Below are 26,470 nucleotides of genomic sequence, written 5' to 3' on the forward strand. Positions count from 1 at the left end.
ACAGACCTCACAAAAATTAACTCTAGCCGAGACTGGTTTGGCTCAGTGGATAGAACATTGGCCTGCAGACTGAAGGGTCCCGGGTTCGGTTCCGGTCAAGGGCATGTACCTGGGTTGCGGACACATCCCCAGTGGGAGATGTGCAGGAGGCAGCTGATCGATGTTTCTCTCTCATCGATGTTTCTAATTCTCTATCTCTCTCCCTTCCTCTCTGTAAAAAATCAATAAAATATATATATAAAAAAAGTATTTAAAAAAATTAACTCTAAAAGGGATCATAGACCTAAATGTAAAATGCAGAACTACAAACTTCTAGATTAAAACTTCCAAGAAAATCTATGTGAGCTGTGTTTGGTGATACGTTTTTAGATATAACACAAAAAGCTTGGTCCATGAAAGAAAACATGAATAAACTGGGCTTTATTAAAATAAAAACTTCTGCAGAATACACTGCTAAGAGAATCTAAAAGCAAGCCATTGATAAGAGAAAATTTTTGCAAAGCATACATCTAATAAAGGACTTAAACCTAAAATATGCAAAGGGCACTTAAAACTCAACAAATAGGAAAACAAATAAATGAGCCAAAGCTCTGAAGACACAATTCATAGAAAACATATACAACTTGCATAAGCATATGAAAAGATGTTCAACATTATTTGTCATTGGGGAAATGCAAATTAAAACCAAGGATGTACCACTACACACCGATTAGGATGACTAAAATCCAAAAAATTGACAGACCAATTCAGGGGTGGGCAAACTTTTTGACTCGAGGGCCACAATGGGTTCTTAAACTGGACCGGAGGGCCGGAACAAAAGCATGGATGGAGTGTTTGTGTGAACTAATATAAATTCAAAGTAAACATCATTACATAAATGGGTACGGTCTTTTTTTTTTTTTTTAGCTTTATTGATTTCAAACGGGCCGGATCCGGCCTGTGGGCCGTAGTTTGCCCACGGCTGGACCAATTGTTGAGGAGGATGCAAATCGATAGGAACTCTCATTCTATGCTAGTAGGAATGCAAACTATAACAGCAATTTTGATAAACTGGCAGTTTCTTAGAAAGCTAAAGAGTCTTACTGTATGACCCATATATCATACTCATAGATATCTACCCAACCGACTTGAAAATTTATGTCCATACAAAAACCTGCCGGTGAATCTTTATAGCAGCTTTACTCATAATTATCAAAAAGTGGGAGCAACTGGTAAGTCCTTCAATATGTGAATGGAAAACAATTCAGCAATAAAAAGATATGAGCTTTCAAGCCATGCAAAAACACTGTTGACTCCTAAATGCATATTACTAAGTGAAAGAAATCAATCTGAAAAGGCTAAATATTGTATGCTTCCAATTTTATGGCATTCTCCAAAAAGCAAAACTATAAAAACTGGTGGACAAATCAGTGGTTACCAGGGGTTTTGGAGGAGGGGGGAGGTTTGAGTAGGTGAAGCACAAGGGATATTTTAGAGTGGTGTATTCTATATAATACTACAATGGTGGATACTTTACATTGAGAACAAATATTTTTTTTTGATCACATGCTATCTGCAAAGCATATACTCAAATATTTATTGAACATTTTGGTTTTCAATAAATATTTCATTATAAGGGAGTGTGTGTGTGTGTCCTTATAATGAAGATATAGGATACAAGTCTGTTGGGGTCTAACCCCAGCAGGTCCAGGGGTCCCCAAAGGTGTGGACGGAGTCGGCGAAGAAGGAATGACACGAAGACAGCCTTCAGTTGATCAGCAGCCTAGTCAGGATCTCTAGCCAGGATCTCCAGCCAAAGTTCTGGTCGGAGCTCTGGTTAGGAACTGATGAGGATCTCCAGCTAAGTTCTATTGCCAGGTTTTCTAGGTTCTCCAGCTAGGTTCTGTAGCTAGGATCTCCAGCCAGGTTCTGTCTAGGATCTTTTGCCATGTTCTCTTGCTAGGTTCTCTCTCTAGGTTCTGTGTAGGATCTCCAGCCAAGTCCTGTCTCTAGATTCTGTCTAGAATCGCCAGCCAAGTCCTGTCTCTAGGTTCTGTCTCTAGGTTCTGTTTCTAGGTTCTGTGTCTAGGTTATGTCTTCTGTTGTCTTGTTACATCTGTATTTATACCAGTTAATTTTAATCCTGTCAATTTCTATTCCAAAGATTAGGGCGTTGTTTCTTATCTCCATTCCAGGGAGTAAAGATTATGTAGCTTAAGTGTGATTGTTTGTAGTTAAAGTGATTAACTACCTGCCTGGCACTTAGTTAAGGGGTTTTATCCCCTCCCTAACTTCAGGGAAAAATCCCTACCTGGGGAAACAACCTTTCTCGGAGAGGTGACCTTGGTTAAAACACATCCCCCCGCACTCGGGACGGATAGGACTCCACTGTAGAAAGAGGGTGGATAGTCTTCGCCAACTCCGTCCACACCTTTGGGGACCCCTGGACCTGCTGGGGTTGGACCCCAGCACAAGTCTTTAGGAAACTTTCATTTTTTGCTCTCTATATGCTTCTATATTATTGAAAACAACTTATATTCATATAGTATCTATTGTAAAACATGAAATTTAGCGTTTAGCTTTTTATGGTAACTTCATAGAAATAGATGTGCTTGACCTTCATAGGTCTCATTTTCACAGCTCCCCAGCTCATGGAATAGGACTTTCCATAGAGTCTATACACTGAGTGGAGGTTTTGTTGCTATTTGTTGATTGACTCATACTTGTGATTGTTCTAAAAGACCAAAGCAACCAAAGAAATTGTTACTTAGAGGCTTTTCTACTCATTAATTGGGCTCCAGGCCTACTCATGAGCAGGACTGAAAATGACCATTAGTGGTTGGCAATTCTCAGAGCACATGTCATTATCCTTTAAATTAGTCTATTTCATTCTTTTACATAGGTCTAAGGCAGTGGTTCTCAATCTTCCTAATGCCGCGACCCTTTAATACAGTTCCTCATGTTGTGGTGACCCCCAATTTCATTGTTACAAATTGAAAATAAATTAAAGCATAGTGATAAATCACAAAAACAATATGTAATTATATATGTGTTTTCCGATGGTCTTAGGCGACCCCTGTGAAAGGGTCGTTCGACCCCCAAAGGGATCGCGACCCACAGGTTGAGAACCGCTGGTCTAAGGCATGGTGCTTATATTTCCATATAGCAGACACCCCCCCACCCCCCACCCCCCGGCCCCAACATGCACACCTTTTTTCTAACATTTTGTTATTACTATTCCTTTAGGGAATGCAAATGAAAACCAATGAAGTACCACTATGCATCTGCCAACTATGGTCACCTACCATTCTCTTTTTCCACTACTATAAGCTTATGAAGATCATGGTCCACCCCCTCCAGCACCTGGCATAGCTTTCACAACATAGAATAAGCTAAATAAATATTTGTTGAAATAAAATAAGGTAGTACAGAACCAAAAGCTGATTCATCAATAGAATGAAGGCTTAAAAAGCTTCCGAACATAGTAATGTTTTCACAACAGAAAACCTGACAAACTTTGAGTTTAAAAAAAAAAATAGTTTTGGAAATGAAGGGAGTGGGCTTTTTGAAACTAAAGGGAAAGAAGCTCACATTTTTTCATGTTTACATAGTATAAACAAATGGAACATCCTATTTTCAGTTTGCATTTGAAAAAGAATGTTTATTTAACATTCAGTCACCCACACTTAACTGACAGGGAAAAAATGATTAACAGAGCACAGGAATTTATTTGGTAGTTATAAAACAAAAATGCCTCTTAAAGTCAAGATCAGATAGGAAAGTTAAGTCAAATGGGAATCTGCAAAAATACAATTAAAATATGCAACATTTATGAAGAGTGAGCAAAATGTTGGAAGCATCCAGGAGTTCCGTCGAGAAAAGACAAGAGGGGGCAAGTCATGAAATTCTAAGGAATCTTACTTTTAATAAGTCAATAAATATTTTTTTCAGTTTTTCCAGGGTATTGATAACAGTTGATGGTTAGGTTCCTGGCAATGAGGCTATAATAATTAATACGCAGAACCTCCAAATGACTCATTAGCTAATCCTTTATTTTATCCATTTTGTCAAGGGTGACACATTTAACACATTTAGTAATATACTCAGGGGGCACATTTAAATGAAAGAGTTTGGTGAAGCAATTTGAAAAACATGAAGGTATTTTTATTAGTGATAAATTTGTCTAAATTCCAGTTGATTTAATATAAGATAAGATCTAACTCTGTGTGCAATGTGTAATGTGTGTTTATATTATAGACCTTTTCTTCATATACTCCCACTTTAGAATTTATTTTAATCTCTAAAAGGAAAAAAAATTTTTACTTATCTCCTTGGGGCTTTTGGATTATGATTATTAGCTAACATTTTCTCCACTAAGAATTATGTAAGGAGCAATGGGAATTTTAAGAGGCTTCTGTTGTAGACAGATAGATTGAGTAATGGAGACTCAGGCGTCTGAGTCAGGATCTCTAGTAAGTTAGGACCTTGGATATGAACCAGACTCCTCTCTCAAGGATCTCATGATCTGGTGGGGAGACAGACCTGCCAAGATAGAGTTGAGCTGAGTAGGAATTAACCAACGACTATAGGTGGGCATGCAAAGCCAATGGAACGGACAGTATAGAGACATGGAGGAGCACATGACCATGGTGTGTTTGGACAGCCAAAAGCAATGCTGGAGCATCAAAAGCAAAGAAGGAAGAGGCTGCAGTGGTAATGAGAGGACCAACAAGAAGGCTTTTGAGACTTTCGAAGGAGGTTGCGTTATAATCTGTAGAACCTTGCTACTGAAAGTGTGGTTGCTGAACCACAAAATCTGCATTATCAGGGAGTGTGTTAGAAAAGAAGAATCTCAGACTCCAATCCAGAACTCCATGAACCTCCTATATTATAACAAGACCCTTGATTGACATTAACATTTGAGGAACTTCATGTTAGAAGGTACAGAATTGTGAAGCATGTCATGCCAGAGAGAGAGATGCTTGGAATTGTTTTTTTAGAAAACTCATTCCAGCAGCAGTGCAGGTGTTGGACTGAATAAGGGATAAGATTACAAGCACAGAGACTACCGAGAAGAGTGCTGTGGGTAGTATAGAGGACAGGGGACAAATCTGGAGATGGAGAGGCCAAGTTGGGAAAGACATTCAGATGAGAGCAATGTCAGAGTTTGTCAATCAATGTAATAAAGGGGGAAGAAAAAAAGACAGATTCTAGGCAGACTAAAAGGTCTTGGGCTTGGGACATGTGGGAGGAGTGTATTTGGAAGAAGTGGACACCATAATGAATTCTCTCCAAATGTACTGGTGGTACATTTGGTTGGAGATTCTTAATAAGTAATGAGTTCATGAGTCTGGAGTTGGGTCTACAGATATATTTAAAAGCTGTCATCTCATTAGTGCTGCCTAAATTCATGATCATGGAAAAGATTTCCAGGAGAAACTTGTAGAATAAGACACAGGTGGTGTAAGGTTAGAGAACTAGAGAACACCAGGGTTTAAGGGATGGGCAGATGAATATCAAACCATAGGGGAGACTGAGAAGAACTTGAAGGGTGTGTAGTCATGGGAAGTAAAGCAGGAGAAAGTTTTAGTCTAACCAGGTCTTGATTCTTGAATGTAAGATGAAGACTGGAAAATGCCTGTTGTATTTGATACCTAGGAAGTCATTGATGACCTTAGCCTGAGAAATTTCATTTGGATAACATGGAAGCTCAGGGTTACTGTTTGTAAAACTTGTGGAGCCATTAATTGTAGTGAGGAAATATTTATAGAGAAGTGGTTGTGAGAGGAATGAAAATATTGGATACTAGATACAAGAGTACAGAGTCAAGAAGAGACATATTTCTTCCTCTCTCATTCTCTCTCTCTCTCTCTCTCTTAAATATCTATGAACATAGAGAGAAAGAGTCAATTGGAGATAAATAGTGACAACATATGGGGGATAGAGAAGAGGAGAGAGTAATAGCTAATAAAACACGATCCCTAAGGGGACATCAGTTGATGGAATTCAGAGTATAGGTGGAGGAGAATCCCCTTAGCCAGGAGGAAAGACATGTGAATATATGAGACCAAGGGGAGCATGGGGACAGAAGCATGTAATTGTGGGAACACAGTCATTGTAGAGTATTCACATCTAAGAGACTTAATTTTTTTTCTGTGAAATAGGAGACAATGACATTCACATAGACGGGAAAGTAACTAGTAGAAATGGGAGCCCCAGAGGAGAATAAGAGAAAAAGCTGATCAGAAATGAAATGTGGGCTTGGGTGTCAGCATTAAAATCACACAACTCAGATTCTTTGAGTGTAGAAAATGTATTATGGTAGTGTCTGCATTATTTAGTCCATGCATTTAATGGATAAGCAGATTCAAATGTATATGAATGATCTGTGACACTAACGCACGATCAAAGAGGCCATTAATCAGATGCCTAAGAGCTAGAAATTCCTCCAAAGATGCCAAAAACAAACAAAAAGACCTTTGCACAACTGTTGTGTAGGGGAAATAAATGTTGCCACCAATTGCTGAACATCTATGTCTACTATTATAGAGGAGGTGGGGAAGGACAGCAGAAATAATAGCATACATTTTTAGCTAATTAATCCACAGATTCACAGAGTTAGAATTCATCTGAATGACCTCTTCAGCTCCTGAGTGGATGCTTACAGCATGAGTCTTTGTTACCTACCAAGTAGCCAACTCCATGCTCAACACCATATTTAATTGTTTGAAAAATCTATTTTATCAGGGTAAGTTATGACTTAATTTCACTTTCCTGAAACTAGAGGTGCCAAATTTATTTTCATTCAATTCAACAAATAGTGTGCACATACTAAGCTTAAGGTATTGTTCTTAGACTTGCAGGGTGATCAATAGATCAGGATCCCTGACCTTGATATCTTTAGCCTTGTAGAGGATGTAAGATAAGTTCCCAAATGACCACAAGAGAGATGAAAATGCATGCCATTACAGAAGTAATAATGTGATTTTTTTTGTTTAAAAATGAGGTGCCAGGACTCATATCTCAATAAATTATGACATGTGTCTCCTACACCCCCTCCCCACTCCTGTTTATATTGGAATGTCCACATGTTTTTCCAGCCAAGTGAGTCAGTCAAGATGAAAATGTTAATTTATTTGACTGGACATACTCTGCTAGCTCATACTGGAAAAAAAAAACACACCAAAAAAAACAAACTCCATTTAGTAATGATACTACCAAACTCTGTTTATGAATTTATAGTTTACAAATCATTTTTCTTTTTAATATATTTTATTGATTTTTTACAGAGAGGGATAGAGAGTTAGAAACATCGATGAGAGAGAAACATCGGTCAGTTGCCTCCTGCACATCCCCTACTGGGGATGTGCCCACAACCAAGGTACATGCCCTTGACCAGAATCGAACCTGGGACCCTTCAGTCCGTAGGCCGATGCTTTATCCACTGAGCCAAACTGGTTAGGGCTAAAAATCATTTTTCATATGTTAGTCCATGAAATCATCACAGTTATGTAAGGTAAGTAGTAATGCTCTTCCCCTTTTACACATGAAGGACCTAAGTTCCAGTTTAAGTAACTTACCCAAATCATACAGCAGAAGGGTTAAGCTAAGACATCCAGGTCCCATGATTCCATATCTAAACTACAAGAGCAGGACCTCTCTGGATTCAGTGGGGTTATAGGTATTTAGAGGGGATGGGGAGGCTGCATAAGAGAAGGAGTATTTAAGGACTGATGCAATTTTAGTGCCAGGAGATGGAAGGAGGGCATTACGAACAGAGGGCATGGCTAAGTTTAAGTGCAGAACATGCTTATGTAACAGTCATGTTTATATATATGGGTTTTAGAATCATCTGTCCAGAAGGGATGGCTGGCATTCTGAGAGCTAACCAGAATCCCAGGATAAGAAACAAAAGAGAGAAGAGATGCCCATGAACACAGCCCTGGGATCACCTATGGCTATTGGGTGGGAGGCACAGAAGGAGCCAACAAATAAGAAACCGGAGGAGCCGAAACCGGTTTGGCTCAGTGGATAGAGCGTAGGCCTGCGGACTGAAGGGTCCCAGGTTCGATTCTGGTCAAGGGCATGTACCTGGGTTGCGGGCACATCCCCAGTAGGAGATGTGCAGGAGGCAGCTGATCGATGTTTCTCTCTCATCGATGTTTCTGACTCTCTATCTCTCTCCCTTTCTCTCTGCAAAAAATCAATAAAATATATATATATAAAAAAAAAGAAACCGGAGGAATGGCCAGAGGGTTAAAATCATTTCCAATTATTATAGAAATCAAAGGAAGAGGGTTTCAGAGAGAACATGTGATCATTAGAGATGAAGACTAAGGACTAATGGGTGAAAGACCAGTCTTGGTGAGCTTGGTGAGAGCAGGAAGTCCGAAGTCAGCATGTAAGGAGCAAGTGCATGGGAAGGAAATGAACCTCAGGAAGGGGCTGAGGAGGGCTGGGCCTAGGCAAGGAAGTTTCCTCTGTCTCAGAAGTCACCCTTCAAGTACTTGATGACAGCTCTCAAATCTTCTCCTTCCCTTTCTCAGGCAAAATGCTCTTAACTAACTCAGCTGATTGTCATATACTGTCCAGATAGTCATCATCATGTACTCTTTCTGTAGGAATTGTTGGTTTGTCAGTTGTCCTCTTAATTTTGGCAACTAGAAATTAATTCTATACCCCCTTTTTATGGTCTGTTGAGTATGCAAGAGAAGAAAGCTATCATATGTTTAGTTTCCTGTGGTGTATTTTTATTAGCAGCCCACATTTGAAGTCACCACATTTCACTGCTGGTTCATTGAGCTTGCAGTCAGTTTTGATTCTACATGATTCCTGTACTTGCCAATATTTAGGGAGACAACTCCAACAGGGGAGAAGGACACTGGAGCCATGAAAGGGAGAGGGCGCCTGACTAGCATCCGGAAATCTACAATTTTAGTCTGGGCTCTGACACTTCCTAAATAAATGTTCTTGGGAAAGTCAGTCTGCGTCTCTCTGGGCTCCAGAGGGGGTGAGATTGGATGATTTCTAAGCTGCTTTCTAGCTCTAAAAATTCTGAAATTAATAACGAAAAAAAAGCCCTTCATTAATTTACTACTCAGATATTTATAGAACTCAATGCTGTGCCAGGCATTGCTAGGATTTCAGGATAGAGTGGAAAATAAAACAGAGGTGGTTCTGATCCATGGGGCTTAAATGGTGACATTTTCAGGCTGAAAAGTACTTGGTTAAATACAGGGAAGAATGAATGAAGAATGAAGGCACAGATAATGCCGTCAAATTATTATCTGCCAAAAGGTGTGTGGAAGGGCAGTGGCCTTGAGGACTTTCAAAATATGGAAAGATACATTTGTAATTGTACCCAGAAGTAATCACTTTATGTCATTTCATAGCTATAAAAATATGTGGAATAACACAGTGAATAAGAAAATAGAAGAGTATAACACTAAAACTTTTTCCAGTATTTACAAGAACTATGGTTATTTATATTGAGGAATAAAGTGTTAATAAATACACCACCCATGAGATGGCAACATTATCTGGTTTTGATATTATTTACCCTAAACATAAAATTAGTGAAGCATACAAGAAAATTCTAGCAGCCAGCAATCTTGCAACTTATAGCATCAGACACAAAATTAGACGGGCCTACTAAATGATCATTATTTTTCCCAGAGAGTGTCAACTGGTTATCAACACCTATGATGATCTTAAAATTCCATTTTCAACAGATATGGGCAACCTAAAAAAGAAAACCACCTACTCTATGTGCTTCTGAAAGCAAATATGGGATGTGAAGATGAATTTCTCTCTTCCCCCTTCAAACGATGCTACCACAGTATTTTCAGTTACCCACTGGTAGTATAATAAACTACCCCAAAACTTAATGTTTTAAAACAACTATGTTAATATTTCTTCTCCTAATTTTGTGGATTGACTGGCCTCCACAGGATGCTTATTCAACTCCATGTGACATGAGCTGGGGCTGTATTGGTCTGGGAGCTTAATTGGACTAGAATGTCCAAGATGTTTTAGTCACATAACTTGAACCTTAGCAAGGACAGCTAGAAGGCTGGGCTTAGTTGGGACACTGGAACACCTGAGTCTATCTACATACAGCCTTAGGCCTTTTCCTATTCCAGGTGGCCTCTCTATTTGGTTGCTTCATGTAGCCTTTTTAACTGGGTGCTGGGCACTCTTCCTGGTCCATGCCACTGATGCTCCAAGACTGGAGGGGTCAGAGCTCCTACCTGGTGAAATGAAAAAGCATTCTTCCATGCTCTGTTAGAAGGGTTTTTACCTTCGGTAGAATCTGATAATAATCACTCTGCTGAGAGTAGAATTTTTTAAAAATATATATTTTATTGATTTTAGAGAGGGAGAGGGAGAGAGAGATAGAAACATCAATGATGAGAGAGAATCATTGATTGGCTGCCTCCTGCACGCCCCCCACTGGGGATCGAGCCTGCAATCCAGGCATGTGCCCTTGGCCAGAATCAAACCCGGGACCCTTCAGTCTGCAGGCTGACGCTCTATCCATTGAGCCAAACCAGCTAGGGTGAGAATAGAATTTTGATATCCAAGGTTTTCAGACTAGACCAAGCTGGCATAAGTTCTCTCCTGAGGCTTCTTCATCCTCATGCAAATAGACCCATCATCTATCATTCATGCCAAGGTCTCACAATTTAGGGTCACATTGGGATTTTCACTACTCATACAAACACACACATATACATTCATGCATCAGTATACATATACACATTTGTGCCTATAAAGTTATTTCATTTCCATACAAAGATCATGCTTCTTTAATAAGAACAAATTATTATTAATCTATTATTAATATAAAAGAATGACAAAGTAATAGTACACAAATATGTTCAGCATTCCACTTCTCTTTCCCCCCCAAAATACCTGGGCTGAATTTCAGAAATAACTTGGGAGTTAGGAGACAAAAATGTCTTGAAGAACGATCTGCCATCTGTATGAAGTACATTGAGAATGACAGAAATGGGTAAGGAGAAAAGAGTGGACATTTAAGAATGCTTGCTATGCATTAAGTATAAACCTCCCCACTTCTTGGGCATTTTCTTGAGATACTGAGTAAATATTTGAAATTCTTTAAGTTACATAGAAAATTTAAATACTGATTACATTTCTCCCAAGTTTTCATGTTTACATTTTTCAGAGACTGGGTCATGGGGTATGTGTGTTAGGGGAGGGGCAGGCATGGTGAGCTTACACATATCTGAGTTACACTACTGATACTATTAAAGCACTATCTATATTTTTGAAGGGGGAATACATTTGCAAGGGCCCAAACTATCCTATTTTTTTCTCTCTGGAATATTGTCACTTGTTGGTAAGATCTAGCCAGGAATAAGAGAAACGTCTAGAGTTTGTGATACAATAAAAACTAACTTGCTAACTTGCCCACAAAATGAAATAATTATTACCTTGATTCTTTTGTATATAATGAAAACCATTGAGCCAACTGAATAGAGTGTGTGATGGACCTCTGCATTTCAGTGGTAGGATGAAAGGGCATGCTAGAATAGGGGTAAACTTGGATCTAGGGCAGTCTTGGTGAGAATCATGGGGGCATAATCAGAGCCATCTCTCATCCACTAATTCTGGTCACCGTTTCCCAGGACTGTAGAGATGAACTGAAACTTCAGTGCAGAGAGAGGAAAGAAAAACCCTAATGGTGTTCTCATTTCTTTGACATCATGGAGACTGTGTGGCCCATGTGCCAATTAAGCTCTCTTCAGCAGATCTCAGTGGAACACCGTTTTGGTCCTGAGGGAGCTAATATATACTAATCAAGGGTGATAGAAAAAGGCTCCGCCCTAATTAATTTCCATTCTAATTCAGAATATGAGAGGTATCCTGATTTCCAATTTCTCTTACTAGGGAACTCACTTTAGAAAAGCATAAATAATAATACTGATCTGTGTAAACGTTTGCCAACTATACAGTCAAAAAAGGTTGCTTTCTACCACTGCTTGTGTGCCTACACATCTTTTAAGTCCTTCTTCCATTTTTTTTCTTAATCTTAAAATTTTCTAACTGCATAACTCTCTCTCTTCATTTTTGACATTAATGAGCGTTTCATGTAAGTTTTAAAGCTTCCACACACGGGAGCGATTTAAAGACCATTTCTGTTTCTCCTTGTTGTTGGAACATGTGACAATAATGTGCTCATCCATCCAGGAGCAGAGCACAAGGGATTCCACCTTTTCTGTTCCATGTGTTCTTTCTTTGTCCAAGTGTAGATCTGAACCACAGCTGTTAGCCGCTTTCCGAAGCTGAGTGTCTTTAGAACCTTGGAATTGTACTCTGTTCCTCTCTTGATAGGAATGGTAGAATGTGTCTTAAAATATTTGAGGAAGATCAGGAAGAAGAGAATTGGCTATATATTTTGGTAAAGTTGCTGCTTTCTTGGATTTAGTTGGCTGTTTTTCTATCTTATATATGTCAAGGGCTATGTCTTAAAACACACATTTCTCTGCCCTATGCCTAGGAAGGCGTTTTTTTGTTTTCCCTCATCTGAAAACATCAGAGCTTGGTGAAGATGGCCTGGAAAGTTCTTCCGATGCCCTAGCTGGGTTGGCTCAGTGGATAGAGCATCAGCCTGCAGACTGAAGGTTCCCAGGTTCAATTCCAGTCAAGGGCACATGCCTGGGTTGCAGGCTTGATCCCCATTAGGGGGCATGCAGGAGGCAGCAATCAATGATTCTCTCTCATCATTGATGTTTCTATCTCTCCCTCTCCCTTCCTCTCTGAAATCAATAAAGAAATATATTTTTTTTAAAAAAAGAAAGTTCTCCCGAGCACTTTCACTTCAGTGCCTGTGTTTATAACAAGTTATGGAAATGCCGCCGCTTATCTCTCATTATACACAGTGCACACCCTTTGATGGAATTTCTTTTGCTACTTTTTCTTTATACATTGTTCTGCTAGGGTAAACTTCTCTACATGTTTTTTTATTTTATTTCATTTTTATTACTTTTAAAGGAATCTTTTTCTTGTCTAGGTAGGTCAATCTACTTTAAAGATAAAGTAGATTTCTTTTTTTAGGCATGACTCCTCCTCTACCCCCATAAAGGTTATTTTGCTGGGGTAATGGAGTTTCTTTTCATTGTCATTCTGGGACATATCTTTAAATTCAGCTACATCTGGTCACCTTCCCTGAAACCATATTATAGCTGTTTCTCTAAATCAGACCTGAACTAAGCAGGAACATCTGTACCAAGAATTATGAGGCCCAGCTGAACATTTTGGACCAGCATGTTCCATCTCACTTCTTTCTGCTCTAACCTTTTAGCAATTATCTTTACAATCCTTAGAAATGGTAATTAAAGTTGGGAGAAGAACAAACAGAATACTGAAATGTTTTCAAGCTCCAAACACCAGGTACATAAATGTCAGTGGCTTAAATATGGTTATAAGCATGTTTTTATTAACAACCCCCACCGATCTTCTTGAGGATCAAATTTAGACCTTCCTTCGGGGAGTCTAACACTGCTAATCAGCTTGCATAGTTGGCAGCCCTTAGGTGGAGGCACCTGAAGCTACTTCAAGAATCGTTTTATTATCCCAATCAAGCCTGCTGAAGCAGTAGGTGTGGTGAGGTATATTGGCATTGCAGGGTCTCTGTGAAGAAAGATTTAGTCACTCACCAGTACAATAACCAAAAATACTTTCATCGGTAAGCAGATAGTCTTCTAAGGGGACCTGTTCAACACTGGAAGCAGTTTATTCAGAGAATCTGCTTCCTAGATCTCTCTAAATTTGTGAATGGGTGCAGACCCATCTGCTGATTCTCACGCGTGCTAAGCTGATTGAACCTCTTCTGACTGGTGACTGTGAGTTTGGAGGCACTTATAAATATTGCTTTGATACTTATTCTCATAAAGCTCAGAAATGCTTGTCTTTCTCCATTACAAAGAAATTTCTTTGATAAGATTAGATGCTTATAATTTTTTCCTGTCATTTACAACTGAAATGCTGTTCACTTGTTTCCCCATCTCTCTACATTAGAATATCCCAAGCAGGATGAGGTTACTGTGTTACTGAGAGTAAACTGGCATTTTGTTTTTGTTTTTTTTTTCATAGCATTTGGGTTCATTAAAATAGTTCTACCAGGAACAGGCTATTATATGATTAATTCCCTTCCAAAAACCAGAGACCCCTTTTTATTGCCAAGTATAATTTACTAACATTAGGCCACGTCATTGTTGCTACCAAATGTCAGGACATTTAGTAAAGTAAAAAATATCTATATTTATTATTTTTATTTAGACTCTATCTTTAATTGATTTAGATAATTTTTTAAAAATTTCATTTGGGACTATTCTCAGTTTTGGCTTAGCATGTCAATATTTTAAGGGCTAATGATAGCATATTGATCCTTCGGCATGCATTCCTTCAAACCAGAAGTTACTTGTGCTTTCACTTTGGGAACTAATTTTTCTCTTCCTTCCTTTGGTTTCTGAGTTACTTTGATTGTTAGGATCAGAAGATATTGAATGTCAGGGCTACATAGCTCTTTGAATCCATGTAAGTTCTCATCATTTCCTCTTATTAGTAGCAATTCTCAGAACTGGAGCTAGAGATTTTTGTTTTTTTGCTCCAAGAAAACTTTATATTCAGCTATTTACTCAATAAACATTTGAGTGTGCCCTTGAACTCATAACCCTGACATCAATCATTTCACTTTCACTGGTATTTATATATAGGTTTATAGTCAGATAGCACAGGGGCCAGTTATTTAGGTTGTTAAAATCTTTTTTCTAAAAAAAATATATATTTTGTTGACTTTTTTTTGCAGAGAGGAAGGGAGAGGGATAGAGAGTTGGAAGCATCGATGGGAGAGAAACGTCCGTCAGCTGCCTCCTGCACACACCCTACTGGGGATGTGCCCGCAACCAGGGTGCATGCCCTTGACCGGAATCGAACCTGGACCCTTGAGTCCACTGAGCCAAACCGGTTAGGGCTACTTTACTTCTTTAATATGCCATATTCTCATAAAATTCTTTTCTTTTTTAAAAATTTTGTTTTTAATTTAAATTCTTTCTCACTCTAGATCATTTTGGATATGCTTAGAATTGCATGAATATATGGCTGGGTGGGCATAGTTGTATGTGTATGGCTGGGAAAGAGTGGGGTTAGGGAGAAATCAGTTAGCCAATTTTTAACATAGACTGTTAACATTCGATAGATAGACGTTAAAGGCTACTTAGTTCTCCTAGTCAAGGAAACATACTGAAATACATATATAATCCTCATATACATATTTGCCATAAGTAGTAATGGTCAAACCAGAACTAAATTCCAACTTCTTGCTTGCCTAATTTTTGTAATCTTTAAGAAGGGAGGGTAAGAAAGGAGGCTAGGTCTTAACTAATGTTAAGACTCTTTCTAGTCTCATTTTTTGATCCTGCAAATTTAATCAAATTGTGACTCTCAACTAAAGAAGATGAAAGCTATTTTTTTCCTAATTACCAACCTTTTATCATATCACTTATTTAAAAAAAAATATCTTTTTTCTAATCTCATGAGCATTTGCAGTTTTAGTATCTTAGTTCTTAGTAAACTGTGAACCAAAATATGGGTATAAATAAACCTTTCAAAATCCTAAAAAAATTAATGATGTGATTTTCAGCAATACATTTTGTAAGTAATATCAAAACCGAAATCCTACCTAGAGCACATAAGCTTGGCTACATTTCAGTTTCACGGAAAAACTAAATGAAGAACAAAGAACAATGAACTGATCATTTGAAGGCATATTTGTTATGTTTAAGTTTCTATTATTTCTACAGCTCTTTCACCCTGCCTGGCAGTCAATGGTCGCCTCACCCAGAGTTATAAGAACATTGTAGCTGCTTGAAAGCTCCAGCCATGATCCACTCCCATCATCAGCATTACAATTTCTATAAAAATCATGACTTTTCCTTAATAATGGCTGAGATTTCAAAATGTGAACCCATTGCTTTATATTTTAACTTTCCAAATTTTAGGCACAGAGCAAACTTGTAAGAAGTAGGAGATTCTGAAGGAGTATTTTTCTCCTTTATTGCCCTAAACAACTTCATTGTGAGCAGGTGCATCAGAATCCTACCCAGTAATCTCTGAAGCCACTGAAAGTCAGATCAAGGAGGGAGCCAGTGTGAAGTAGAAGACATAGTATTATAGATATAGTTTGAGGTTCTCACTCTCCCCAAGGCCAAATGCAAAGACTTTTCTTGTTATTCAGTGGCTTTTTTTTTTTTTTTTTTTAGTTTTAGTTTTAAAGTACCTTTTCCTGCTAATGGGGTAGAGAATAAAAAGTTATTTGAAAGATTCCCTTGTTTCCTGTGCTTACATACAGAATCTCTCCAAAATCTCTATATGGCTGATTGCTCTGCTCCATTAGAGCGAACATATACTACAATAACTTGCTTCCATGCCTTCCTGGAGCTCATGAGATTTATTCTGAGAGCAGGTATTTTTTATTTCTGGGTTCTCTACGATCAGAAAGAGGATCACTGGTTGAAGCAGGAAATCAGACTATAATTGGAGAAGCAATCTTCATCACAGGGTATAAATTCTAGCATGTCGGTCCGTGATTCTTGGAGAGCAGGCCTTCTGAGTCTAAAAATGCTGTAGGAGCAGATAGGTGTCTCAGTAATGATTACTTGATTCTTGCCCTGTTCCTGTGGATGAATATTCAGGTTTGAATTCAGCAGAGATTTGAGTTTTTAAGAGACATTGTCTCTGGCCCCTAATAGCCACTGGCCATGTACAAAATTCCACTAGTTTTCATATTTCTGTTTTGCTGTCTGCAAAACTAACCCACCAAACCAAAAGACACGTGATGGAGTGCCGGTTTTGATGCATCTTTATGATATACTAAGTACCATATAACTGCAAGGGAAGTTTGACATATCAAATGTAACCATGTTTTTCAACCCAAAAGTCAGAAAACCAGGGAAAAAGAAGTTTTTGAATCTGAGTTATCATGGAAAATTTCAAGTTTTAGTCAAAGTTTAGTTGAATTCAGAGGCTGGGACTTGATAGCCCAATGAGCTGTGGTTTCTGTCTTCAAGGAACTATTTGTCTGTAATAAATTTGATATAATGCTGTCATTAATGTATTTTCATAGAAAAACAGTAAAAGGAAGACTAATACTGATGAAAATAAGTCTGGGTTCTCCTTGTTAATATGTTCCATTAGCATAAATGTGCCATAAGAGATGGCTCCATATTATGTGTTAAACATCAGTGCTCCCCAGGGTTCTTATCTCAGCTCCCATATCTTCTCATTTTTCTTTCTTTTCCTCAGCAAACTTATTCATGCCAAATATCATCTATTTCCCATGTGATGTCAACACTTACATATCACCTCCACATTAGTTTCTTTCATATGCATGAAACTCATCTTTCTCTGTCCAAGGCACCTCAGACTCCCCTTCTCTGGAACCAAACTCCTCATCTAACCCATATACTTGACCCTCCTCCTATATATTTTTTTATTTTGTTGAATGTACTACTGTTCACTTTGCTCTTCTTCTCAAATCAGGGCAGACAATATAGACATAGCCTGAGACTTGTCCCCTGCATTCATTTGGCCACCAAATCTTATGATCTTTTTCTGCCCTGTCAGCCCCTTGGGCAGGGGTGGGCAACCCCTGGCATGCGTGCCCAACATGGCATGCCAGTAACTTTTGCTGGCATGCGAAACCCTCTCTTATAATCTTCCATTTACAATTTTTTTTTCTTAATATCGACTTTTTTATTTTTCAGATAAATTCAGTGTAGGTGCATCTTAGATAAATAAATAATTTTACATAACAAGTTATCTTAAAGACCATACACATGGATTGACGAGAGAGGGGAAGAGCAATTTCTATGCCTCTGCCTTAACTCTCCCTGCCTTCCTAGATCCGACCAGTGTTTTGGTTTCATCCACATACTCTTGTGAATCTTTGTTCTCAGTGATGAATTTTGTTAAGTCTCATAATAGGAGTAGCCTGACGGATGAAAGTAGTAGCTCGTGCATATCTCTGAAGGTCACGAAATATAAACCTGATGTAAAATCTCTGTCATCAGTGATGCAGCAGCAAAAGTCCCACTGATAATATCAAACGGAGTCATAAAGTTTTCTGTCGGACTATCAGTGTACATGTATGCATTAAAAAATAAATGTATTTTTCATCATCATATACTGTGTTTTTGTCGCTCGAATGAATTTTATTATTTCTTCAAGGTTCTTCACATACGTACACCTTAAGAGATATCAAGTAGGCGTAACATGTTCTCAAAAAATTAGGGTTGGCACGCAGAAGAATTTTGAGTCAGAGATTTTGCTGCTTTTGGCACACACTCACAAAAAGGTTGCCTACCCCTGCCCTAGGGTTTTCATAAGTTCTCATCTGAATAATTACAGTGATCTGAAAACCAGCCACCTCATCTCCAATCTTACTGCCTCAGAAACATCAGAGTATTCTTCCAAAGTCACAAGTCTAAGCAAGACTGGTTTAAGTATTTCAGTGACCAGGATTCATCATATAGCTCCTCCCACTATGCAAATTCAGTTCCCATCACTTGTTCTCATGCACTCCACACTATTGCTTTTTTTTTTTTTTTGAAGGCTGTTACTTCTTGATTACTCAACAGTGTTAGGTAAATGAATAGGTAGGTCATGGGAAGGCTTTCCTGTGTGCGGTTATTCAGGGAGCCAAGCTAATGGAGCCTCTTCCACCTTTAACAATTGATTACAGGATTTCCCTGAGGCTTTCTTTATTCCAAACAGACCTGGGGGCAAAAGAGCATGGAGGAGGGGATGTGGAAGATTTTTATGGACCAGGCCTGGTAGTAGCACCAGTTACTTCCACCAGCTAACACTCAGTCTTGAACACCTTAACTGGCAAGGAGTGTTAGAAATGTACTCTAGGTGTACACCAAAGATGATGAAAAAAATGATGGTTTTTGGTGAGCACGTAGAAATATGTCCCATACTGAAGCTCCTGGCAATTGATAGGACTTGAGTAAATGTGTATACACAGGAGTAAATAAAAGAATGAATAAGTAAAAGTACTACTTTGGATTTAAATAGTTTTCAAAAGCAGCTTGAGATAGAAGTATAAGATTTATATAGTTATGTATCTTGATATCGCTCCTTCATTATAACAGTGTTTCAAAATATAGGTACTATTCCTGGTTGATAAATATAGATATTCAAAATTAATGTAATATTGACCAAAGCAACTTGGGTATTTTAAGTTTCCTAATTAGTAATAGTGTTCATGGATAAAAATTAAATTAGAAACAGACAAGATACGTACAGGGGTAAAATGGTTATACTTACATTCATTTAACTTTCACATTCTTATCTGTTCTCAGGATTAAATTGAATTTTAGTTTAATTAAAACCTTCTGCCTTGATGCCACACAAAAATATTTGATAAATTAAGCATGTTGGTGAGAATTATGAGATTTATGTCAACATTCTTGGCAAAAACAAAAGGCAGAAAAATATTTTTTAAAGCAAATACATAGTATGATTGAGAATTAAAGTATATATTCCTTATATTTGACATCTTACTGTCTCTTCTGGAAGAGATTTGAGTCATTTTTGTCTGTGTCTCTAATTAATTCAACAAAAGAAGTTTCCCCTGTCACAAAAGTTTTCACAAAGAAAGCGCATCTAAGTTTATTAATCTGTTTTTCAGACTGACACTTTTAAGAACTCCAGCACTGGATGACTAAAGATAGCTACCATTTTGACTAATAAAGTTAGAATTCAGAATAGCCTAGGATTTTTGGAGAAATGATTCATAAAATGTGAGATTCAGTAGCAATCACCACACATTAGTTCTTTTGAAAACAATAAATTAAAACACATTGATCCCAGGTCACTTTAAACTCAGTTCTTGGTCATTTTCAGAGTTCCACAAATGCAACTACTCCTTATTTAGGACTGGAGGAGCTGTGGGTGGTTTGACTACTGAGCCCCTGAATTTAGAATGTGCTCAGCAGGAAGGGAAACCCTGAAAGTTTCTGAGCAGGGAAGTGACATGGTCTAGACAGGTCGTGAGGTATATTTAATTATAGAATCCAGGGATGATTGACTTTGATGAGAAAGAAGTAAGAGAAAGTTAATTTCAAATGTAACAGGATTAAGTCAGGTTAGCTAAAGGGATACATTTCCAAGAATTAGTTCTTGCAAATTCTACCTTTAGTTGTTTAGTGCTGGTCAATCCTTAGGAAACTTAATGTAGGAGAAGAAACAAGCTGACCTCTGTTACCCTGCCTCTTGGTGATTATGTAAGTTTTCTGTTGCTGCCATGATTACCACAGATTTAATGGCTTAAAACAATACAAGAGTATTATCTCATTATTTCTGTAAGTCAAAACTCTGTCAAGGCATGGCTAGATTCTCTTCTCAGAGTCTTATTGGGCTAAAAGCTAATTAATGGCCTAAGATATAGTTCTCAACTAGGCCTCAGGTCTTCTACCCCTCACTCATTGGCAGAACTCATTTTTCTCTCACATTTCCATATACCCAACTCCATCTTCAAGCCAACGACATAGCAATTCACGTCTTTCTCATTATATGAATCTCTCTGACTTACTCTTCTGCCCTCATCTCATTGAAATTTCTGCTTTTAAGGCCACATGTGATTATATTGGTCTCACCTGGATAACATAGGAAACTAACCCTATCTTGAAGTCAACAACTCAGTAAATGTAATAATATCTGCAAAGGGAGAAAATGGGTCCAAGATTCTATCTACTACAATGATGCAGAGCATACTGTATACCTATCAGCAGAGGCCATTTACATATGAATTAAAGAAAATTATCATTGTTTCCAAAAAACTTAGGGCTTAAAATGATTTTCATTATTATGGATTATTGCAGACTTTCAAGACAGTACAAATTAATGTGATAAATACCCCCATAGTCATTACAGATATTATCAATCTATACTAATAAAAGGGTAATATGCTAATTAGACCGGGAGACCTTCCAGACGTCCTTTCGGACAAAGCCATGGTGGTGGGGCTGAGGCAGAGGTGGTTAGGGGCGATCAGGCCAGGAGGGGAGAGGGGGCAGTTGGGGCAAACAGGCCACCAGTGGGGGGCAGTGGGGGGCAATCAGGCCAACTGGGGAGGCAGTTGGGGGTGAGCAGGCCAGCAGGGGGAACAGTTGGGGGTGAGCAGACTGGCATGGGAGGGGCAGTTGGGAGTCAAGGAGGCCTATGGGGGGCAGTTGGGGGTGATTGGGCTGGCAAGGGGGGGCAGTTGGGGGTGAGAAGGCCAGCAGGCAGAGTGGTTAGGGGTGATCAGGCAGGCAGTGGTTAGGGGCGATCAGCCCTGGATTGCAAGAGGGATGTCTGACTGCCAGTTTAGGCCCAATCCCCAAGGGGTCCCAGATTGGAGAGGGTGCAGGTCGGGCTGAGGGACACCCCTTCCATGCATGAATTTCATGCACTGGGCCACTAGTACCATATAAAGCTATAAAATTAAAATTGTATAAAAGTTGAAAGTAAAAACAATATAAAGATAATGTGAAGGAAATATAATACCCATTTATAATGTCTACTACAAATGTAAATATCCAAGTACTTCATGTATGTTAAATGTGTAGATTTTTCCTTGAGCAGCATGTGCTTTTGTTAATGATGGCTGTTTATTGAATGCTTACTATATGCGAGTCACTTCACTAAGTACTTTGCATATATTATTTCATATTTTCTCAGCAATCCAATAATGCTGATATCAATCCTGGGTGAATTGATTATTCTTTGAATTTATAGGAGTTATTTAATAGTTTATCCTACACCAGAGGAGGTCTGAGTAGTTCAGTAGTAAAGCCATATAATTAAAAGAAAAGGGTTTTAGAGTCAGACCTGTATTTGAGTCCTGATTTCAACACTTACTAACTTGGCAGATTCCCGAAACCCGTTGTGCCTCCAGTTCCTAATTTGTAAAGTGTGGCTAATAACAGACACCTCCTGGGGCTGGTGCAAGATAGCAAGTGTAAAGAACCTGGTATGTGATAAGCTCTAGATAAAAGTTCTCCAGTACCTCCCTCCAGAGTAGCTCAAGTGCATCTTGGTTCTAAAGCACTTGATTAACTCAGGAAGTCAGTCCTGGGCTCAGGCCAGCTCCTATCCCACATATCCTGTCCTAGATATTTAATAGGACATCAGGACCCACCAGATGCTCAGATCGAAGGGACTCAGATCTATGGGGCTAGGAATAGATCCCTGTGGATCCAAGACCCTGATGTGACACAAACATACAGATGAGTAACCCAGTGGAATGAGTCTAGGAGCCTGACCACACTGGAGCTGGCCACAAAGATAAGCTATAATCACCATGTGCACCAGTCAATTAAGAGGCACCAGCTTAGCAGGGGACTTTCTGGCATTCAATCAAGGCTTAGCCACATGTCAGAATTTTTTAGTGGCTCTCACATTAATATGTATTTGCGCGCGTTGTTTTTGATTGCTCTAATCAGACTTGAAATGAATCCAAGAAGTTTCTACAACTCAGAGACATTAATTCCTCTCTGCCCCCTCCCTCCAGGCTCTGTCTGAAGGCTTAACTCAGCTGTCTTATCTCTCTAGGTATGCGGAGACCAACATGAAGGGCTTGTTTTCCTGAGGGAATTTCCACTGGTTGGAAGAGTGCAATATTATGAAGATTTCCTGTCTGACCTCCTGAATAGTCACAGAACTGAAGACCCGGTACAGTGTCTCTCCTATGTCTTCTTAGAAACACAGCAGTTCAATTGCTAATTCTCACTTGCCATGGTTGTTGGTTTTAGCAAATCTGAAGAGGATTGGATGGTATTTTCTCGTATCTGTGAGAAGGAGAGGGAAGCAAAGTGGTAGGGCTGTGGACAGGCTGTACGGGACACCTTTCTGACTTTCTCTGATTCTGGCAAGCTTCAAACATCTTATTCAAGCGTTCAAGTTTGTTTGGGGCAGCATGTGGAGGATTCACATGAAAATAACTGATGTTTTTCCAGCCAGTCCAAACATGAAATGGTAATAATTTAAATGAGTGAAGAAAAAAGGAGGTTTATATTTAAAGCCCAAGTTGTTTTATGGGTCAATGGAAATTCCACCATCTTCCAATCCTAGCTTCTTTGTGGATATTTTTACTTCAAAGTGTTAGTCATATTTATTTTATGAAAGTTTGTTTCTCTGGTGGTGGTTTTGAGGGGGAAAAGTCTAGAAAAATGATCTCTTAAGTGAAAACAAGCAGTATCATTGACAGGAGAGGTCAAGATGCAGGTTCCTTTTGCTTGCAAATCAAACTAAGATTGGTAATTGTACTTTATGTGAGAATTGGATTGGTGACTTCAGAAGGTTCTAAATGTGGCTCTTCATGGTGCTGACCTTATGCTCAGAAGGACTCACATTGTAATTAGAGGATGCTGTGTGCACAAGACAATGAATTTCTTGTCCAATCATAAAATGGTAGGATCACAGAAGAGAATGCCTTAGCAAATATACGTGTCTTTATTTCTGCCTCCTCTACTCTGCCTCCTTATAGTCCTCCTGAAAGAGTGTGTTTGCATATTTGTCTCATAAACTTCTCTTGCAGACATTGAGTAAATTAGCTTCCCAAGCCACTCACAGGCCACCTCTTATTGCTTTTGTCATTCCCATCCTCTCTATGATGGACATTCAAATCCTTCTCAGAGCTTGTGCCCCAGTATGGGCAGGAACAGGGGCAAAGGTTCCAAGGGAATTATAATTAATTTTCATATGGTGTGTGTGTGTGTGTGTGTGTGTGTTTATCAGTAAAATCTGAATATGCAGAGCATACCTTTTAAACTTTGTTGTTTGCTTAATCTTTTATTTTGTGTGTGTGTGTGATCTATTCTGGTACACACACATTGCCACCTAAATTTTATTCCTCCTTTCTGTGAACAATATTTTGTAGGTATATTTTAATTTTGTCCCATTTGATATTATGCAAAATATAAAATATGTTAGCTGACTTGGGATTTGGTTTATTCAAAGTCCTGGAAAGTGCTGCTATGTGGATACTGTGTTCACACTTCATAAGCAAGTCTAATTATTACATAATTTATACTGTAAAGGAAATTGAATAGTATGAACTCATTATGAACATAATGGAATTGTTATAGTAGTGTCACTAAAAACAATATTTGTCACTTGGCAAGCATTGAAAGTGTCATGAACATTGTCATTACATGGCATTACATTGATTTACATCATAATAAAAAGGGCGCATGCTGCTGAATTTCCTGAAACCTATTGAGGTCATGAGTCAGGGAGTAGACTGAAGCATTAAACCTGGAAGAGGAATTGCCTACCAACACTGTCAGAACCTGGGTTATATGAGAAAATGTGAGGGGGAAAAAGAAAAGATCAAAGCTTCCTAAATACCAGAAGCTAATTCAGTCTCATAATACATTTGTGAAATTCTAACGATTTCTGTGTAAGGTGTGTCTTTCTCTCTCTGAGCACTTCATTTGGGCCAGAGGACATAAAACTTTTAAAGTGTAACTTTATGTTCTAGACACGAAAAGATGAAATCACCATCATCTCTGTATTTGTCTAAGGTAAAGAATTTCAACATGAGTTGTTACTTGCATTAGTAGCCAGGAAAGTGGAAATTCCTTTTGTGCCTCTTATTTGTGAGTTTCTGCTCTATTGGGAGGAGGCTCTGGAGCAGAATGGGAGAATCCTCCAGAGAGCTTCCTGGTATAGGTCACAAACACCACTTGGCAAGCGCAGGTGGATGAGAGGAAAAATAGTTGAGCAACATAATCTATTTGTACAATTCTGTCTGCTTTCAAGTAAGTCCTCTCTAGTACCCTAAACATTTATGCACTTATTTCGCCTCTCCTACTGGACTTAGTAGCTCTGCTCCTTGAGGTGGGGATACATGTTGATTCTCACCTCCCAAGCATCTAGTCCTGTCCTTGGACATAACAAACGCTCAGTTGTGTTAAGTGTTTGTTGAGGGAAAAAACAACAACACTGTGACTATTCTCTACCAGTATTGCTCTGTTGTTAGTGTTTATGTTGAAAACACTGCATGTAAGGGGCCTTATAAATGTGAAAGTCCTTCTAAATGCAAATTATTGTTAAAATGGTACTAATATCTTGTTTTTAATGAGGTGAGGAGAGAACATTGGGGATTATCTTCATTCTATCCTTTTAAGTCAGTGTGTAAGTTTATAGTAAAGAATGTAAATTTGTAATTGTGGAACAAATTTATCCCCAATACATATAACTTTTTGAGCAGAAGTAACATTAACTGCAGAATACATCTTGTCACATTTCTGGGTAAAACTATTGTTATTTTCTTTTTAAAATTTTTCTCCTTTATAACCTTTGTTCTTTCAAATAATTTTTGTAAAACAGAACATCCTAACTCATTTGTGAAACTCTTTCACCTAAACGTTTAATTTGGGAGAGGGGGCTGATTTTTGACCTTTAAGTAGCATTTCCTCAACTCCCTCTCAATTAGGGCCTTTTGGCACAATTAACTTTTACATTGCATTCGAGAAACTTTCTAGTTAGCTTCCTCTCAGAGGGTTAATTCCATTCATTCACCACACTGTGAACAGCAATCCAAGTGAGCCATTTGTCTAGGATCCACAGCAGGCAGCTAAACTTGGAATCATTGCGGAACTCTGCATGTATATGGTTTGCATTGTTTACAGAAATAGGATGTTTGTCAAAGGCTGCTATTCATTCTTGGAATAGTCCAGGAACAGATCACAGTTGTTTTTGGTTGTCAGCCAGATACAAAATCAGGATAATAATTAACATGAAAGTCATTACAGAATGGGGAGTTTCTGCAGTATGTAATTAGTGCAAACCTCATTTGCCAATCACTTTGTGGTTCACAAACCGGTTATTTAAGCCACTATTGTACCTTGGTAGAAAAGAAAAGTTATTTAAATATTTATTCCAATTGAAGGTAGAATGGTCGTTTTAATGACTGGTGACATAGAGGTGTCCTTTGTGGAAGAGAGGTGAACTTTCAGGCGGGATCCTCAGAAATGCTTGTTTTTAAAGATTGCCTGTGAAAAGATAGAGTTTGTTCTCTAAGTCAAGTCAGTAATTTTCTGAAGCTCAACTAAAACAAAACATGCAATTTATTAGGAATGATTCTGCTTTTGATCCATTTTTTTTCCTCCCTTCAGTTTGGCAGGGGTTGAGGAAGGTTGGGGGTAAGTATTATTTCCATGAACTGAAAAATTAGTTCACCCAACACACATACAATGATGTAAAATGGAATATAACTATTTCCATATGTTTTCAAGGTGTCCACTAACTTCCTCTTTAATCCTGCCAATGGAAAGGAAACATTAGAATTTAACTGATAAGATCTGAAAAATAATAATTTAATTAGCTTAATTATACTTCTCTGTTGGCTACTACTGTGGAGTATTGAGTGGATATAAATACAAGTAGCAGTGTGTCAAGAAGATTTATATTACCA

The 26,470-nt window shown here is 38.4% G+C and overlaps 1 protein-coding gene across 1 annotated transcript in view; it reads left to right on the forward strand.

Moving 5' to 3' along the window:
- Positions 1-26,470, forward strand: part of ADAMTSL1 (ADAMTS like 1) — an 876,403-nt gene that overhangs the window by 223,522 nt on the left and 626,411 nt on the right. Inside the window, exon 4 of the mRNA XM_070429962.1 lies at positions 22,603-22,722. Coding sequence (XP_070286063.1) covers positions 22,603-22,722 — 120 coding nt within the window. The remainder of the gene's footprint in view (positions 1-22,602; positions 22,723-26,470) is intronic.

This window comes from Myotis yumanensis, unplaced genomic scaffold, assembly GCF_028538775.1.
Source record: "Myotis yumanensis isolate MYYU_CA2020_CCGP unplaced genomic scaffold, mMyoYum1.0.hap1 SCAF_12, whole genome shotgun sequence".
In the NCBI taxonomy this organism is placed as follows: domain Eukaryota; kingdom Metazoa; phylum Chordata; class Mammalia; order Chiroptera; family Vespertilionidae; genus Myotis; species Myotis yumanensis.